This window comes from Rhopilema esculentum, chromosome 8 (assembly GCF_057945365.1).
Source record: "Rhopilema esculentum isolate cy_ngs chromosome 8, ASM5794536v1, whole genome shotgun sequence".
Taxonomy (NCBI): domain Eukaryota; kingdom Metazoa; phylum Cnidaria; class Scyphozoa; order Rhizostomeae; family Rhizostomatidae; genus Rhopilema; species Rhopilema esculentum.
In genome coordinates this window covers 10,535,180-10,554,426 of record NC_142822.1, presented here as the reverse complement: position 1 = coordinate 10,554,426, position 19,247 = coordinate 10,535,180, and the positions used below count along the sequence as shown (strand labels likewise).

Below are 19,247 nucleotides of genomic sequence, written 5' to 3'. Positions count from 1 at the left end.
GTATGATCCTTAGATGCACCACTCGTATAATGGTCCCTAGATGTACCACTAGTAGTATAATTCCTAGATGCACCATTGATAGTATGACCCCTAGATGCACCACTCATAGTATGATCCCTAGATGCACCACTCACAGTATGACCCCTAGATGCACCACTCGTAGTATGATCCTTAGATGCACCACTCGTATAATGGTCCCTAGATGCACCACTCGTAGTATGGTCTCTAGGTGCACCACTCGTAGTATGGTCTCTAGATGCACCACTCGTAGTATGGTCTTTAGATGCACCACTCGTAGTATGATCCTTAGATGCACCACTCGTAGTATGGTGTTTAGATGCACCACCCGTAGTATGATCCTTAGATGCACCACTCGTAGTATGGTCTCTAGATGCACCACTCGTAGTATGATCCCTAGATGCACCACTCGTAGTATGGTCTTTAGATGCACCACTCGTAGTATGATCCCTAGATACACCACTCACAGTATGACCCCTAGATGCACCACTCGTAGTATGATCCCTAGATGCACCACTCGTAGTATGGTCTTTAGATGCACCACTCGTAGTATGATCCCTAGATGCACCACTCACAGTATGACCCCTAGATGCACCACTCGTAGTATGATCCCTAGATGCACCACTCATAAGTATGACCCCTAGATGCACCATTCGTATAATTGTCCCTAGATTCACCTCTCGTATAATGGTCCCTAGATTCACCACTCGTAGTATGGTCCCTAGAGGTACCACACGTGTTATGTTCCCCAGCAATGGTCCTTGCCATTTGCACAGAGCAAAAGCTTTTTCTAAAAAATCTCCCCTTCAATGTCGTTCAATTTTACGGTTTTGTGGCTGGAGGTTAAAGATTTACACTGAAAGCTGTACGAAGGCATTTAGACAATAAATCAACATGGTGCGGGGAATTATTGATAAGAGAGTTTTAGTCTTTGTCTGCTTACATGTCGTCAGAGGAAGGCGTTTAAACTGTTTTTGGCAAAGATTGTAGCTATGGTGCCTAGGTGCACCGGTTGTGTTTGTTTTCCGTCCATCGGTTATAGTTCAGTTTTATTCTGGCGACACTTCATTATTTGAATGTAGGCCGTTGTAATTATACTATCCAAACACCTCGACACTTTCGTCATTGTTTGTCTCAGTTGACCCGTAGATTCAGATAATATTTGCATAAAAGAAAACTTTGTTAGCAGTTGTATTAAGTTTTCTGCTGGCTTTCCTTTGACTGTTTCTTCTCTTACATCCCAGTTTCGCCAATCATCATCTTGCTTTGGATAGAAAGAATTTCAGCTCAAGAGCTCAAGATTAAATGAGGATTATAAATAGCAGATAAAAAGTCGCTCACCTTCCGGTTTTCGAACTGAAGACATCGAACATCAGGTTTTTTCAGGACGGAGGAAAGGGAATATATGTAACATCGTTTGTTGTACGACACGTGCAGAGAAGTAAACTGTATCATGGTCGACGTTGCAATTGTTGCCAGTCTTATCTTCCTTTCTGTCGCTGTGATAAGCATCAATGGTGTTTGTCTGTTTATTTTATGCGTGAGCAGTACAGAAAAGCGTGCATCAACTCTCTTGATAGCGAACTTGCTCGTTGCACACATTCTCCAGGGAGTGTTCGTTATCCCACTGTATACGGTGAAACAATGGGAAATGACCGACAAAGAGGCCAGCGCCTTTATTTGCACGTTTTTTCGCTACTCGTACCTACTAACTAATTACGTTTCGGTGACCACCGTGTTAATCTTGGCAGTGGACCGATTCATCGCTATCTATTCGCCCTTAAAATATCGCGTACACGCAACGCCTGCAGCTGCAATGAAAGTCATCGCCTTTTCCTGGATCTACTCAACCAGCCTGTGCTCCATACCTTTTGCTCAGCGAAGTGAGAAATGTTATTACATTCCTAGTAACATTTGGACCGTTCTTATGCTTTTGATTAACACTGGCCTACCATTCGTGATAATAATTATTCTGTACTGTTATATATGCTACAAGTCTCACAAATTCGTCAAAAATCGCCGAAAAAGACGGAATTGCCAGGAGAAAGAAGAAGCAAGGTCCTGCTCACATAAACGAAAGCGGAGATTGCTGTTAAAGTTGGAGCTGGCAGCTGCAAAAGTGGCCGTTTTAATTTCTATCAGCTACATTATTTGTTGGGGGCCATCATTTGGCTATTATCTGACAAAGAAACTGTGTCGCCAATGTTTTAGCCCCTCATTTGAGGATTCCCAAGAAGAAAAGAAACTCAATTATGCAATGAAGTTTTTAACAATGATAGATGGCCTAGTTGCTCCAATAATTTACTGCCTGCAGAACACCAGAATTCGATCCGCAGCAAGAAAAAGAGTAAGTAGAATGATTTCACAGAGATCCTTGTTGTCCGAATTCAGGTCGCAGAAAAGTACAGTAACGTACAACCATAGGGGATCTTCCAGTGCCTCCAAATATCTCACTAGCGTCGTGGAAATAGCAGAAGATCCAAAGTCTAGCTCGCCATCTATGACAAGACTTAGGGTAATCGAAGGCTCTTATTGATCACTGAGGACTGGGGACGACACATGACGCATAGTCAGAATTCATTGTTTAAAATTATTTATTAGAGAGATTAAGAGTTGGAGCTGCAGGCACCTTGGATGAAGCAATCAAGACTCCTGTGCAGTTCTGCTTATATTTGCAAGCCCTTTGCAAAGATTGAAACCGAATTAGAATGCCAGAGAAATAATGCCGGTTTAAACGACATTTTAGCTGAAAACTGATTTTACTAAAAGCAAGCAGTAATTTTTTCCCGCTCTTATCACATTAAAATTGCTGTTGTTTAGCTTCGAATAAAACCTTTTTTCAGCATATCTAGCCTGTGTGTTAAAAATTCAAAATCTTGATTTTTGCTAGTTAACGTGCTAAAAGTACATTAAACCTTCTGAAATGTGTAAGGATAAAATCCTACAGACCCTGAAATAAACGAATGGCTAGGCCTTTTAACCGATTACAGTCTGATAGCCAGATGCTATAGAGTGAAAGTGGTATTCTACGAAAAGCATTCTAGAACGCTGAACAAGAAACAAAATAAAAGTATTGTTGTTTTCCAAAATTCAATGCATCTTATTGCATCTTAAGTTATCAATCACTATTTTTTGTTCTTGCTATTTTTTTTCTTTTTGAATTCTTTTTCTCTTACCATTCATTACTGTACTAGTAAACATTATTTGAAACTCTACAAATGAGTTATCAGTGCCATACATTAAAGTAGACCACAAAATAAATAACTTTCAAGTATTTTCTTCACTGTTAACCAAAAAGCAAGAACATTTTACTGGTTAATAAATTGGATAAAAATATACTCTAACAAGTATTCGTATTCTCTTACTTGATATTGTAAACAGTATTGATCAACGTTAAGCGATATTTGCTGTTATGAAACGTGCAAAGAATTAAAGAATCTGTAAGCCTTTTTCTACGTCTGTAACGTCTGAATGAGATGAGAAAAAAACATTAGAGCCCGGGGGTAAGATAGCTTTAAACTTCTACAGCATTCAAACAATCTTATTCCCAGTATGCCCCCTGAAACCCTCACTCCCAAAGAACCTATCCTTTGCCCTTCACTTCTATAGTCATGACAAAAATTCATAAATGGTTCGGGAATTTGATTAACAAAGTACTCTGTGCTAACCTGATGCAGCGGCAGTGGCAAGAGGATGATTTTCCATCAGATTTATTTATTTGGCTGTTTTCTTTACAACAGTTGTCAAACAACTTGGTGAAAATTGAATGTTTGATAGCAACTCAGTAAATTTTTAATTATTAGCTGAATTGAAGCATCTTTACTGGAAGAAACAGGGCGTTACAAAATTACAATCTCGGGAACAAAAATTCAAATTAGCATTTTAGTTATATCGGCAGTTCTACCATCATCTGGTAACAACACAACAACAACAGCAATATTTGAAATTGCACCGATTCTTTATATGAAATATTATGCGATATAAAATCTTTACACCCATCGTTAAAAAGTAATCTAAATTGACCATATCTATATCAACTTGTAAGACTTGTTAAATTCTTCCCATAAGTGATAGTTGGAGCTGTTGGTCCTCCGTCAGGCACCGAGAAGAAAATGAAAAGAAATAGGGCAACTGCACAAACCACTACTAAATTGACAAGAAGAGTAAGTCTTGCACGGGGGTTTTGCTTGAGAGACGTCAGTTCCTTCAGATACTCTTTTTGCTCCTCGTGCGTCCTTTTAATTTCTTCCGCATCAGAAGACATTCCGCAGACAAAGTAGCAAATCTTTTTCCACACAGGCATGACAGCTTTGATTCCACCTATGACGGATTCCAAATTGTTGTTAATTCATGCATTGATCTTCCCTATGTAGATGTTCATATCTTAATCATACAGTATGAGAAACTGTACTAAAGGCTATGGTTTCCGTTAAAACAATTCAAAATGATTCAATTTGGTTTCTGTGAAAAAATTTGTTTCATGATAACATATCTTTGGAGTTAGATACAGAATAGCATGAAGATCCAATTTGCGCATTCTATGTAGCAACTGATGGAAAATACTTGTTATTATTGTTTGTTATGCAATTGACTTTGGTATGCGTTTGTTGAACTCTCAACTACAGAAAGTTATATTCTTATCAAGTACTCAATAGTATCGGATTGTGAAGAAAATTCTTACCCATACTTATCCACCCCCGTATAAACCCTCCCCCGTATTATTAAAGTCTATGTGACCCCTTTGGCTTTAAAGAAAGCCTTCTTTCCCCTAGTTTGATTCTTAACTTGGTCGATGTTCTCTAGCACATACCTGATTGCTGAAATTGCACCGTCTCGTGGTCCTTTATCCATGCTGTGCTTGATGTGACGTCACTAGGATCGTTTTGTCGGTTCTGTTTCTTTTGCTCCTCACAGTCGGCTGCTTGAATTTGGATTTGTTCCTCAATTTCGTCAGAGCGAATTGTCGGGTCGTTCCTTGTCCAAAATGTCGTGCGGATAGTCTTTAAGAAAAAGAAATGAAAAAGGAATAGCCAATGTTTGGAAACCTTCGGCGATCTATTCGCCGGATTATCTGTCTAGCGTGACGAAAAATGAAACATCAATTCTAGAGGCTTCAACTCCCTGTCCCAAAAATATCCGATTGGTATCAGCACAGTAGTATTCTCTAATTAAGCGTTATTTCATTTCAAAGATAATGTCAAAAATGGGCAAAAATCAAAATCTACATAGAACAAACTAAAGATTGTGTAGCTGTTAGACAGATATTTCACATCCAGTCATTTTCTGTAGAGATCCGTCAATAAGAAACCAAGCTTCTAAAGCGGAGTTAAATTTTACAAAACTGCACGAAAATTCTTCCTTGAAGATGGAATGGAAGTTTGGGGCACTTATTCCCTATTAAATTGACATTTTTTGCGTTCCTAAAAAGTAGCTCTTCAGCATTTATTATTAAAGAGACCCTAAAAAGATCCCTAAAAAGTAGCTCTTCAGCAAGTCTTAAAGAGACCTTTAGCACTGAAGTCCACAACATAATCTAGAGACTGCGCGCTTATCCCGAACTTAGTTTGTTATAGAAAATGAGTGTATAGGAGTAGAGTTAATTTTTGGTCAAACCTTCTCTGGGTCACCAGGCTTTGTGATAAGGCTAATGACGACACAAACGATAGTTGTAATGACGAACACCATCAGTGCAAAGTACATGAAATGCAAATCCTTCAATACACTTGGCCTCAGATCAGTCTCTCCACATTTTGGTTTACGATAAACGAAGTCCAGAGTCATTCTGACGATGCCACAACCGAATCCGGACACGAGTCCCCAAAATGTACCCTGAAACGAAGTAGAAGTTGAAAAGTTGAAGTTGACATCGATGGCAAGATATATGAAAGACAAGAATTTTCTTAAATAGAAAAATTTACAGTTTTCCGGGAGCCCAGGCAGCACTCAAACACTTAACCTGACAGGATGTGCTACAGAACAGGGTATCCTTTTCAAATAAAAATTATGCAGCAGGTTGTTATGATTTGCATCAAAAGTCTGGGGTAGTGTATCAAAAATAAGAAAATTAATAAACAAGAAATATTTGAGCAGCCAACTCTGGTGTTTAGTGTGTTTTCATAGAAAGTGCATGTTCCAGGTAAGTATTATGGGATTGGTTACGATGGCACAATTTTGCCAAATTTTTGGCATATTTTTTACGGTACAGGTTATGCTTGTGTGACACATTTTCTATGGGACAGGGTGCAAAAATATTTTCCGTTAAAACCCGTCACCGAACTAGCCAAGAAAAGTAAAGGATTATCAGAAAAAGTTATATGTAAAAATGGCTTTGAAAAAGCAAATTTTTGAGCACATACTTTGGCTTTTCGTCTGAACCTCTTCAAAGTATAAAACGTCAGAACATAGATCGAAAACTCTACACTAGGAAAAATATATACCCAGTTGTGGATCAAAATAGGCCAGTCAGAAACGCGAGCACCACTGATGCGGTTGACCAATCAGTGCCGCTTGCCTATTGAGAATGTTATCAATGGAGTCCTAAGATGATAATGAACTCTTTCTGTCAACACAATAGCAGTTTTTCATGTTTGTGTAGATAAATTTCAAAACTGTTTTGATCGATGTTCTGACGTTTTTTACTCTGAAAAGTGTCAGACGAAAAGCTTAAGTATATTCTAAAATGTTTGCTTTTTTAAAAGCCATTTTGAAATTTTGTGCCACAAAAAATTTACTTTTCTTAAGATATAAGACACCATCAAATGACTTCTTTACTTGCTGGCTATTTATGCAATCAGAAGCCCTAGCAACATTTTGCAATGAGGCGAGATAAATCACAATTTTTCTGGAATTTGAATTTGTATGTGAAAGCCTGAGAAACTATGAAGAGTCATTGTGTCGGCAGTAAATTTTTCGGTATGTTTTTCATTTGGAATTGCCACAGCTTGGATCACTTGGATCTCAAATGTAAACAAAGTTTACAGAATAATGACATTTGCTTAAGAATTTTGCAAAATTATGAACCAGTAACTATTTTTAGCTCGTTATGCAAATTTGATGTTAAAACGATATCTTTTTAGGTATAGTTTAAAAGCAGGGAGAAAGTATGAGATTCAGCTAATTCTTACCTGTTCATTGCTTCGTTTCCATAAGATAGCGATCAAATAAACCGCAGCCACTGGAGGCGACAGATACGCACTAATTGAAATTATGTATATGAATAGTTGACCACCCTGGAACTCAGTAAGAATTGGCACCCAGCATACTCCGATTATGCACATGATCAAGACAAAAAGCCTAGAAGCAAGGAATAATTTTTAGTAGATATAATTCATCATATACGATGAGCGATAACAATCTAGAAAATACTGTTGAAAAAAGATAATTATTGTTCCTATTACTGTTTGTATTGGTTTTGTTACAATTATTGAGTCGAGAAAGCGTGCAAAATGACGGATGCTTCAAATGAAGCACTGCCATATGGTGATAGGTGTGGAAGCCAGAGAACAAAAAATTTTCTTTAACTTTGCGATACACTGAAATTTAAGAAATAAGAACAATTCCTATTTGACAAATGTCCCTTGCAAGACAAAAGGAACCAATTCTCAACATTTGAAATTGGTTTTATTGCAGTTAGGGGATAGGATGAAGGACCTTTATCCATATTTGAGAAGGAAGAACAACTGGAAAAACAGGGATTTTGGCTCCTTCAATACTACGTTACATTGCAGCTTCTCTACAAACAAGAAAGCAATGTTAAGATTTTGAATTTGTGACCGACTCGCCATTGTTTCAGGCAGTTAACCAACTCCTAATATTTTATTCAAAACCTATTCCACATGCTGCTATTTGTTCGGCCTTGTAGCCATTGGCAAAAATGGACCTTAAACGGACTGTCCAAAACAATTAAAACAGATATTGTACCACAATAATTTAAAGCATTTGGGCCACAAACAGTGAGAAGCAGAAATAACCTTACTTACCTTCCTACAATCATAAGTTCCCGATTGCTTGCTTTACTCCTAATTCTTCCCCAAAGATCAATAGTAAACAATGTTGATGCGCTATTGAAAATGGATGTTAGATCGCTCATCAGGGCGGCCATCATCACAGCCAGCATCATGCCTCGTAGACCTGCAAATAATTTTGCAAACGTATCAGGCCTAATTTAAACGTCCAGTTTAAACAAATATATGTCGCTATATGACATATCTTGTTTTCGTCCATCATAAACGCATCTTGCCCTAGTTTAACGCACATTGTTCTAGTTAACAGCGTCTTCTCTCATCTTGTCCTAATTAAACGTATCTTGTCTAATATAAGCACATGTTGTCCTACTTAAACGCACGTTATGCCACTTTAACGCGATTTATCCCCTTATTTCAATCGGGAATGTTTTTCAATCGGGAATTCATCATCTAAAGAGACTCTTTCAGACGAAGGCGTCTTGAAGCCCTAAGATTCTTCATATCTTAGAGTGACGTCCTTTCAGAATATACAGCCAATAGAGTATCCATTTGCTGTCTAACGAAAAATTTGATATAACTGCTTTCTAACTACCTTTCAATTTCACGGTTATGCGTGATGACGTAAACCGCGTTTCAACTCAGATTTGAGCGTGAATTGGTTGCCATTTTGAAAATAAGAGGGAAGGTAGCTTGGGTTCCAGACCCCTGACTAAACTATAGTCTGGCGCGCAGGCTCGAGGGAAGGCTTTATTTGCTCAGATTTTAATCTCTGTAAGTTTAGCTATGATTAATCAACTTAACGCATAGTAAATATTCGTTTTACTTCCAAGTTAATCCATACTACTATTAAAGGTTTACAAATTGCTCAATAAAACCAGGTTTATCTTGACACTTAAAACTATTTGAACATTTATTCGAACCATTTATAAAATGTCCCTGGAGGCCTGGCCTTTCCACATCTGGCTTTACGTGCAGTAATGTTTGTTATTCTAAAGCTAGTCGCTAATCAACTCTACCTTTGAGCCGGTAAGAATGTTCCAGATTGATAACAAAGTTGAAGTTCTTTTCGAATTCTTATCTGAGGTTGCCTACAAAGCATGCAAATAGAGTACCGAAGTGTGACGTCATCAAAAATATTTTTCAGAATTTCTTAAATTTGACCACATAATCTGAAAGAACAGCATAAAATACCTTTTAAAATGCAAACTCAGTTAGATATATTCCAAAGTTGGCGAGATATGGCCAATGAAAGATTTCTAAAGTTTGCTAACGGATTACTGTTATTCTGGCCTGGTTCATAAAGTTATGAACCAAGACCAAATTACAGAGGTTTGATGGGGCAACAGCCTGTGCTCAAGAGGCCATATATCAGCCAAATCGTAATGCCTTTGACTAGATTTGCATATTTGGAGGTATTTCACGATGCTCTTTCAGGTTCTGGGATCAGAATTCAGAAATTCTAAAAATAGGTCTTTATGACGCCATCACTTCGGTTCTCTATAGATCACTAAGCACGAGCGCAAACTTTAAATGATTCGATCTCAATTTCTTAGCAACAGCGGTGTCCTGCTACAATATTTTTATACAGTGTCGTCAAATTGCATATAACCACATGTTGAAAGTTGAAACTATCAAGGCGTCGACTCTTTTCAGCTCTCATCAATACAACAATTGCAGCAGCTATGCATATGTTTGTTTGTGAGACGAACATGAAAAAGTGGACAATGAATGAAGCAAACCTCGTCTAGGAGTTACAGGGCATGCGCGCTGAACATCATTACGCATAATGTTAAAACAGCTTCCTGGACTCAAAAGAGAATACAAGATTTTGAGAATTCAATTTTAATGTGCCTTTTTTAACCTTTCCGCACCAACCCACCTAAAAATGAAGACCCACTAATTTTTTACACGGCATATCCTTAAGAAGGCCCCTTCTAATGAAGCTACAATATGGATTTCCTAATCAAAGAATTTTATCCCTCTAAAAAATTTAGAAACAGCATTAAGTAATAGAATTTGGTACTTAACAAGAAAACCAACCATTGAAAAACCTACCTGACGGCATTATTCCAAGAACTAACTTTGGATAAGCAATATTCGTACAACCAGCTCTACTTCCGCATATTTCGAAGCACTTGTCAGGATCAACGCACCCGACTTCATCTAAAGGTAATTTTTAAATTCATAATTATAAAATGATGTATGTTTACACAAGCCAATGAATTATAATCTACAAACCATGTAGATCTTATGAGCATTGATTGGCACCAGGGAGATGAATTTCATTAACCTTTAATAATTTCAAAATAAGGCGAAGTAGAAAGATGAAAGGGATTAAGGTAAGAAAAAAATTCAAATCAAAATTCAGAAGCTTACAGAAGTATGCGGAACGAACATTGCGAGAGAAGAATGAGAAATGGACAAAGAGACCAAGGACAGTTGTATAAGAGACAAGTTTAAAGTTGCAACTCTTGGCAATAGAAAAATTTTATAATAGAAGAGAGAAATGAGTTTTTATGCAAAATTTTGCAAAAAAGAAGAGAAATCAGTCTTTATGCGAATTTTTGTAATTTGACAAAAAAGGATAGCAATCACTCGAATTTATCAGATTTGCCAATAGTATGGTTACAGAGATGGCATTGTGAGAGTTTTGTAAAACGTAACAAAGATGACAAAGAATATGTACAAACACCGAGTACGTGGATACAGGTACCTGAATTTCCAAGTTAAGCAGGCAGAAAACACCCGTCGGAAAATGATTTGCTGTTTTCCAACGAGGAAGTTCCAGACCCACCTTCAAAACATTGGATATGAAAGTTAAGATGGCGCAAGCCACATTCGTGGCAACGAAAACAAACAGAATAACAGTTAAAGCAGTAGTCAGAATAGGTAATGGGCAATGTACAAGGAACGCAAGTGCAAATAAGAACAAACACTAAGAAGTGAAATGGATTTGCTATAATTGTATTTGAAAGACTTCATAGACAAATAGGATTTATAGACTTTCAACCATATTATAGGGAAAGAAATTTACAAAAGTGCAGATAGAAATGGCGTCATTGTAGCACTCTATGAATAGAAACGCCAACGAAACTCAATTCCTTCTCAATAGAGCCCTAAAGAGAATAGACTTTTGCCCACAGAACCTAAGAGAACACCATGAAATATCAACAATAAAGATAACAATAATAAGAAAAAATAAGAACAACATACAAATAAATAGATTATTCATAAAAGCTAGGAACAGAGACCAAATCCCCTTTGAAAAATAAAGTAATGTCATGATCTAGATCCACCAATGCAAACAACTGGAGACCTTAATAAATAAAATATGGTATAATGGTGACAAGCTTATGTGGACATATCTCAGCTTGTTCCAAAAACATTTGGATGATTTTGCACAATTGCAGGTAATTTATGATACTCTATCAGATTATGTGATCCAAATTAAAAATCATTTAAATAAACTTGGTGACGTCATCAATTTAGAGCTCAAAAAGCAAACAGAAACTGTGCCTGGTTACGGTTAAAGACCACAAGAGAAAGGCTAATGAAAACAAAAGCAGTTAAATAGCCACACCCCGACCATGCCTTCCTTCCTTTGCTCGTCGAGAAAGATCAGTTTAGGAAGATATTCAATACTACGATATGGAAGCTGTGAACATTAATAAAGTATGCAATTACCAAGGAAAGTAGAACATTGACTGCTACTTAAAAAAGTTATGTAATGAATGTAGTCAACATTAAAACAAACCAACACTTTTACCTCTATGTGTGTTAAAATAGTCATATCAACCTTTTATATATTGTAACTTACAGTCACTTACTTGGAAACAAAACTCTGCTGATCATCCCAGGTAGTACGATGATGAAAAATGGCAATATTTTGAGGTAGGATGCAAGCAGCACGCCACCTTGTGCATGGGACAAACTCTTTGCAGCCAGTGATCTTTGAACGATAACCTTAAAAGCAAGGAGCATTGCACGAGAAGGTGAAAATATTAAATAAGTCTTGGGTAACTTTAGACACGATGTGTTGAAAAGTTCTTTACGGATGCGATTGAAAAACTATCAATGACGACAAAACTTCAAAGATGCTTGAGATATATTAACGCTAAGGCTTCGTTTTAGTACCCTACTTTTGCGAAAATATCTGTTACGGTGTTATGAATTTAGGGATAAATATTGCAGGTTATTGAGAATAGTAAGAGCAAGAGTACTATCAGAAAAGCATCTTCTTGGATAAGTTGTTGAAAAAACAATCGACTGAACTGGAACCTCGAAAGTCGTTGATGCAACCTCAGTGCTGAGATAGTTGCAGAGGACAATAAAACTCTTTTGAAACAATTTACACTAAACTGGTAGTACTCTGTTAAGTGTGCCTGTTAAGAGAATGATACCCTAGGATGTCAAGAGACTAGATACCTGGGACTAGGAAGAGACTACAAGAGACTAGGAAGTGTAGATACCTGGTCCGCACACCAGTACCAAATGGTAGCTGGAGTCTGTCCAAATATAAACCCTTGCCATGGAAGATCGGAGCTTTCTGCGTTTCTAAGCATGATAAACGAATCAGAACGAGGCACTCCGCACGTGTAGTTCCCAGCAATAACTTCTTCCGCCATGGCATTCATGTACTTTGTTCTCAATCCGGAATATCCACCGACCTTTTGGAAACCTACACAGTAGCATTATTTTAATTCCAGTGTCTTGAAGTAGTGGATGCAATATATATTAGTGATATATATAGCTACTTGTTCTCTTTAAATTATATCCTGGGTTGTATAGATTATATAAATTATAATTAAGGTATTCTTTATTAAATATTGGATATTTCGGAAAAGAAAATAAAGGCAAGAATGAATAAATGAATGAATGGATGGATGCAATATGATGAAAAAATAGATTAATTAATGAGTGACTAAATAAATGAATGAATGAATGAATGAATGAATGAATGAATGAATGAATAAATGAATGAATGAATGAATGAATGGATAATTTCTCTCTTTCCCTATCACTATAGAAAGGGAAGCCAAACCTTGGACGAATATTAAAAACCCTGGTTTACCATCACAATCACCGAGAAACAACTCTATTTGGAACTTCCCGCTGGTCTTCAAACAAAGATTTAATTGCACACTCACCCATGACGGTCATCACAGTTGCACCACCAACCATCACAAATGTCATGAATGTGTCAAGATATATGACAGAAGCCAATCCACCTGGAATTAAGGCACAACAGTGAACCAGAGGCCATTAAATGGGCAAACGAAGTTGTAATATTGTAAAGAATGGTTAAGAATTGCTCCTTAAACCTCATTAGTAGTAAACAAAGATCTCTAGACATTTTTAAAAGGAAGTCGAACTTTTTGGTATAAAGACACTTAAATATTTAAGAATAAGAAGACATCCGAAAGATTTTTCATGATATTCTGTTTATGAACAAAATGAGGCTTATGAGAAAATTGGTTTCATCTATAAATTTCATAAAACCGTTTTGCAGTTGAACTAGATCCTATCTCTACTAAAGAAAATATTTCATATAGAAAACTCCTAAAAGAGTGTAATTACCAATCGACCAGTGTATAAATTTTTGGACAAAACCAAAGTATCAGAAAAAGGACATGATCTTTTAGAAAGTTCAAATAAACAAAGCAACTTTTCACTGAGGTGAAAACATGAATAATAATTGACATCAAATAAGCTTTGAAAAGGTAAGCAAGATACCTGAAATAGTGCAAAGTGCAGTCATCCCAAGGAGAAACAAGATGGAGACATAAAGATCCCAGCCAACAGACTGTTGAATAAACAACGCGCCAGAGTATATGTTAACCTGCATGAAAGGCAGCAAAGAATCAACGATACAATAAAAATTGATAAAAATAATCAATAAAATTAAAGAAATTTAAAGATCTAAGTACTTGGCATGAATTATCAACTATCTTTACTCGAACACTAAAACGTACGCAACCGTACCTCGTATTTATGAAACGACTGATCAAGAACAACTTTATAAGTGCAACTCCTTAATATAGAACGAGTGCAAATTTCAAAAGAACAATCCCCAAAACTGAGCATTGTAGAGCTTCTATTTAAAAGCAGCTTTTTCATTTCAATCTTCCTCGTCGATATCGATGTGTTTTTCTTTTTATTGAAACAACCAATAAGTTGACCGTCTTACTGTCATAAAATTTTAGTATTTACAGTCGCCTTTATTTGGCTTTCTACTTTAAAAGAAACATGTATTTTAGGCAAGAGCCAATAAGAGCACTCACACTGATCTTTGTGAAAATGTAGAGAAGAAGAGAAAGCAGAGAAAGAAGAACTCGAATTCGTTGCCCACCAAATCGTTTGTGCATGTATTGTGGAAGTGTGCAAACCTAGAAAGAAAAGTACGAAAGCCCGTTAGAAAGAGACTGTAAAAGGACAGGAATGTTTGCTCTTAACTTAAGCTGAATTCTTAGAAGCAGCAGTGATGAAATACATATCACATTGCAAAACATCTTCTGATCGACATGATATGTTTATACAATTAAACTTTTATAACTTACAGATAAAAAAGACAAACTGTAATTCTTTGAAAGAATTCTGTTTTTATTAAAATAAATTAATAATAACTAACTCAAAGATAACTATTCGACTTTTGTATGTTTTAAAAAAGTTCTCGTGTTGCAAACAAAAATTTCCATAAAATGACAGAATGCTTGATAGTATACAGTAATGCTTTGATAAAAGGTATGCTTAATTAAGCTAATACAAACCCCGCTTGCAATGTAAACTGGCAGGAAGACGAAGCCCAACAGTTGTAAAAGAAACAAAGACTAAAAGAAAAAACAAGTTTAACTTATTTTCTGAAATTGTGAAAAAGGGTGCAATGTTCAAAAGTCCTCTCTTGGTCCAAAATGTTTCTGTATCAAACGGCGTACAATAAGAGAAAATGAATAAAATTACAACCTCAGTTACGCAAGAGACTACCATGGGTATTTCCAACAAATAATTCATCTTGCTATGACCAGAATTAACAATAAAAATTGCTGCTTCCTATTTCAGACTACAACGTCGTACTAAAGTCGGATAAAGCACGTTGCATCATTTTTCATGACGTGAACAAATGATACTCATGTCCCTTCCTCTCACACACTAGCCATAGAAAGGCAATTTTCAAGTGCCAATTATTCCTTTATTACTAGTAAGGCCATGCATAGTCGAATGAAAGAAGAAAAGAAGGAAGGGAGGTAGGAAACAAGGAAAGAAGGAAGGAAAGATAGGGGACAATAAGAAAGAGGAAAACGAGAAGGAATAGGGCAGAGAAGGGGAAAAAAAGGTTCAGAAACTAGTAATTCTTCAAAATCGAGACAAGAAATACTCACGTTGAAGTTAAAAGCACCAACACCTATACCAGATGCTGCCCCTGAGCCAGCTAGTCCCACTAAATGCTCGCTTCCAATGTTGCTTGCAAAAAGAGACATGCCAACCTGTGTTGTATGAAAAAACAACTGTCAAAATTTCTAAATGAGTTCTTCTGAATTTTGTAGCTTCAAAACGAAAAGCGGCTGCCTGTTCATTCATCACTACCTACTCACAATTAATGTGGCTGTTCTCTACCCTACTTCGATAGTCTTGCGTGCAATCATCCTGCCTCGGATTAAGTCCTTTCAAAGCATTCAACTTATCTTTAAAGTTTCGTGTATATCAAAATACTTTCTCAGTGTCTTGGATTGTTCTTTGTCAACGTAAGAGTTTTCTGCTCTTCTTCTAATGCATGACATTATTAAACGCAAGATTGCGAGAATTCGACGAACGACCTACACGTGACAAAGTGGTAATGTCTTGAAAATCTATTTTTAGAACTATTGAATTGTGACCAAGTGGGTGAATTTGTAAGGGAGCGGTCATAACGTATCTGCTATACAGGGGTGGACGATATTTGGGTGGGCCATGAAAAATTCTGCAAAACCCTTGCATGCTATGAAAAAATGGTGCCAATTTTGTAGAGCGTTAAAATATCTTCCAAATCTTGAATTAACGAATATTTTGCATTGATGCTAATAATTGGCCCTCTTGTAACACCAGAGTTGGAAAAAAGTTTCATAGAAAAAAGAAAAGGAAAAAAAGAAAAAGAATTCAAAGGCACAAGATGATAGCAAAATTATGCCGATTATGACTATCAGGCAACACGTTGAGCTGGAGGATTCACAAAGCTCTCACTTTGCAAAACATTTGGCAAGATCCACAGAAACACGACTAGATTCATGTAGATGCAAAGAATGAATCTGATTCTGGTGAAATGTTCAGAAATCAAAGAAGAATATCTTGAAAAATCTCTTCCGAAATCACGCCTGGTTGACATCTACACGAATCTGGACGTGTTTCTTTGGGGGCTCAAAATTCGAAATAACAGTGAGACCCTATAAGGACCCTATAAGGACCCTATAAAGGGTATTTGTAAAATGAAATAACTGAGATTTTCGGGGAGAAAATATAAATATTTAGATTTTTTATCTTTGAAATATGAAATAACTTTGGTTCCCAGAATGAAATATGAAATAACAAAATAACTGAATACCTCTTTTAATGTAGTGTGAGAATTATCTATTTGATAACAGCATTATGACTATTGATCTGTAGAGCTGTTGAGATACCATATTATGCCTGGGTTGTTCTTTTGAATTTTTCAATCTTTTCAAGGGCATTCAATCAAAGGAGGCGTTCAAATGAAGAGATTATATTTCATACTTTTCGTTTAGGAAAAAAACCAATGTAGAATTTACCGCTAATAATTTTGGCTTCTATTATCACAACAATAGACATAAGAACATCAAATAGCAAAACAAAAATGTTTTTATCTACTTTAATTGTTTCACATCTTCATATTATGAATTCATCTAAGACCACTTAGCAACAGTTCCATAAACCATTTAAGTTGCAGGATTGACTAGCTGATATTAGCTGTCCTGTTTTGTGTTAACATGGGAGAAAATCTCCAAAAGATATCGTTCATTCTTGAGGCCGTATTTGAAATTGGAGGGGCCAAGGTTGGCGGCAAGATAAATTGTGAAAATACATACTTTAGGGATGCCAGAAACATGAAAGGAAAAGAGAACAACTGACAGATATAAACGCATTGCAAACTTTTTATGCATGAAAATATACACAAAGTATGACAACTATAGAAGTAAAATTTATGTTTTGTTAACACAAGAGAAAATGCATCAATTCAAAATCCAACCAATGAGTCATTAATTTCAAAAAAGGTTCATTCTTATCGATACTATAAGTATTTTATATGCATTTTCTGGCCATTCTTAGAATGTCATATATCAAACTTTTTCTCGCCGCCAACCATGGTGGCGGCTTTCACTAAACCCCTGAGCAATAAAACTATTTTGCCCTCTCATTCACAATCAAATTTCCCTCCCCCCTTTCCATGGTATCTATGTTCTGATCTCAGCTGCCCCCTCAAACACTGTCAATGTTCCAGGCTTCTCGACCAATGATCGCAAAAAACATCAACTCTCGTCTCGTCATGTCTTAGAAATTTCACAGAACCCCTCCCTGTTAAAATTTTACGACGACATCCCTGCTAGTAATGTATGCAAAATTTTGTCGGTTTATTAAGTATCTTTGACACACCGCCTCCCACAACCCCCCCCCCCCCCTCCCAGAAAAAATGCTCAATTTCCGTCACTGTCGCAACCATTTGCATTCATAGGAATTCTAAGTAGAAGAAAATGATATTTATTCTAAATATTTCTTGAAAATGCCAGTCAATTAAAAATTGTTACAAATTGACCAAATAGATTATCAAAGCATTGGCTAACATGGGATACAGTAAAAACCCGCATGTAAGAACCTAGGGATTTAAGAACCTTCTTTGCTTTTTTAATATTCCAAAATTTAAGAACCTGTTAACCAAACAATTAACAGGTTTTTATATGTAGGGTTTAACCATTTAATGTGAAGCAGGATGGGCCTTTTAATAATTTTGAAATATTTTATTTGTTAATTTTGAAATATGAAAAAATGGCAAGATTTCGTTTATCTAAGTTTAGACATGTTCCCAGCGAAGCTTTTATTGTCTTGAACAAATTAGAAGAAACACGACACCAATTCTCCGTTAAATCTAAAATACAAACACAAACAATATGAAAAAATTGTATCCAGCCTAAAATTATGGTGATAAAACCAAATCTGAGCTTGAAAAAGTCGTATAATGAAGTTTGGAGAAATTTTCTAAATAAGGCCGTAAGTCGAATTTGTGTATATTTGAGAGAAGCACGTAACCAACCTCTCATAAGGTCAGAATATGTTTTTTCTGATCATATTTTTGAATTCAGTATGGCACCAATGATCAATGCAAAAAATGATTATGAATTTGACACAAGACGAATTAACTATATTAGATCAAACTATAAGGAAATATTATGAAAAACCATGAGAACTTAACCGTGAAGAGAATTTGGCCCAGTCCAGCTGTTTTTTCAAACTCGACGAGTTCCGCTTAAAAAAGATACCTAAATATCTCCTCTTTTAAAACATAGTCAATCTTTAATATTTATAACGATTTTTATCGTCGGAGTTTATTTCATTTAGTTTTAGCTTCGCATTAACTTTATTTTGACATTATTTCTTGCTATCTTTTACACCTAAGACAGTAAATGACTTGAATTAACAGTATGACTATAGGATCAAACAACTTAATTTACTGGTTATTAGGGCTCTTGGCAGTTAGCAGAGTCAAAGAAGATACCCTGGAATTCAAACCCGAGTATGGGATTCTTTGGGTACTCCTGAACATATTATTTTGTTCTGACACCTCCTTGAAAACTCTATTTTGGAAGCAGGAATGGAAAATTAGATAATTTCGAAATACTTTGCTTTGGTAACTTTGAAATATGAAATAATGTCATCCCCCCTTATAGGGCCTCAAAAGTACTGTATCCCCAACAAAGTATTCACGATCTTAGATTGACCATATCAAAATGCCCCTTTGATAGAGAATAGAACCTGGTATGATGCTCAGGGTAATTCGTTCTGAAAAGCAGAGGTGGCGCCAGAAATCTTCCGACAGAGGGGTTGGAGCTTCCGACAGGGGGGCTAAAATGACTAAAATAAGCAGTTTTCGTACGTTAATTTGTCAAATTTGCTCCGATAATAATCTAAAATTTCCTCCGATAGGGAGGGGCTAAATGCTTCCGACGGAGGGGCTGTAGCCCCCCTAGCCCTCCCCTGGCGCCACCACTGCTGAAAACCAAGTGT

At 36.4% G+C, this 19,247-nt stretch overlaps 2 protein-coding genes across 2 annotated transcripts in view; one reads left to right on the top strand and one right to left on the bottom strand.

Moving 5' to 3' along the window:
• Positions 1-19,247, bottom strand: part of LOC135694573 (sodium/glucose cotransporter 4) — a 57,024-nt gene that overhangs the window by 22,934 nt on the left and 14,843 nt on the right. The window contains exons 3-15 of the mRNA XM_065213377.2: positions 15,359-15,463; positions 14,750-14,809; positions 14,264-14,368; positions 13,716-13,821; positions 13,130-13,210; positions 12,452-12,660; positions 11,810-11,945; positions 10,038-10,145; positions 7,998-8,148; positions 7,143-7,311; positions 5,632-5,847; positions 4,829-5,018; positions 1,360-4,338 (exon numbers count right to left, since the gene is read on the bottom strand). Of these exons, the coding sequence (XP_065069449.2) occupies positions 4,052-4,338; positions 4,829-5,018; positions 5,632-5,847; positions 7,143-7,311; positions 7,998-8,148; positions 10,038-10,145; positions 11,810-11,945; positions 12,452-12,660; positions 13,130-13,210; positions 13,716-13,821; positions 14,264-14,368; positions 14,750-14,809; positions 15,359-15,463 (1,923 nt within the window). The 3' untranslated portion in view covers positions 1,360-4,051. The remainder of the gene's footprint in view (positions 1-1,359; positions 4,339-4,828; positions 5,019-5,631; positions 5,848-7,142; positions 7,312-7,997; positions 8,149-10,037; positions 10,146-11,809; positions 11,946-12,451; positions 12,661-13,129; positions 13,211-13,715; positions 13,822-14,263; positions 14,369-14,749; positions 14,810-15,358; positions 15,464-19,247) is intronic.
• LOC135694576 (adenosine receptor A2b) lies at positions 1,472-3,162 on the top strand. Its single transcript, XM_065213381.2, has one exon. The coding sequence runs from the start codon at positions 1,472-1,474 to the stop codon at positions 2,552-2,554; it is 1,083 nt and encodes a 360-aa protein (XP_065069453.2). The 3' UTR covers positions 2,555-3,162.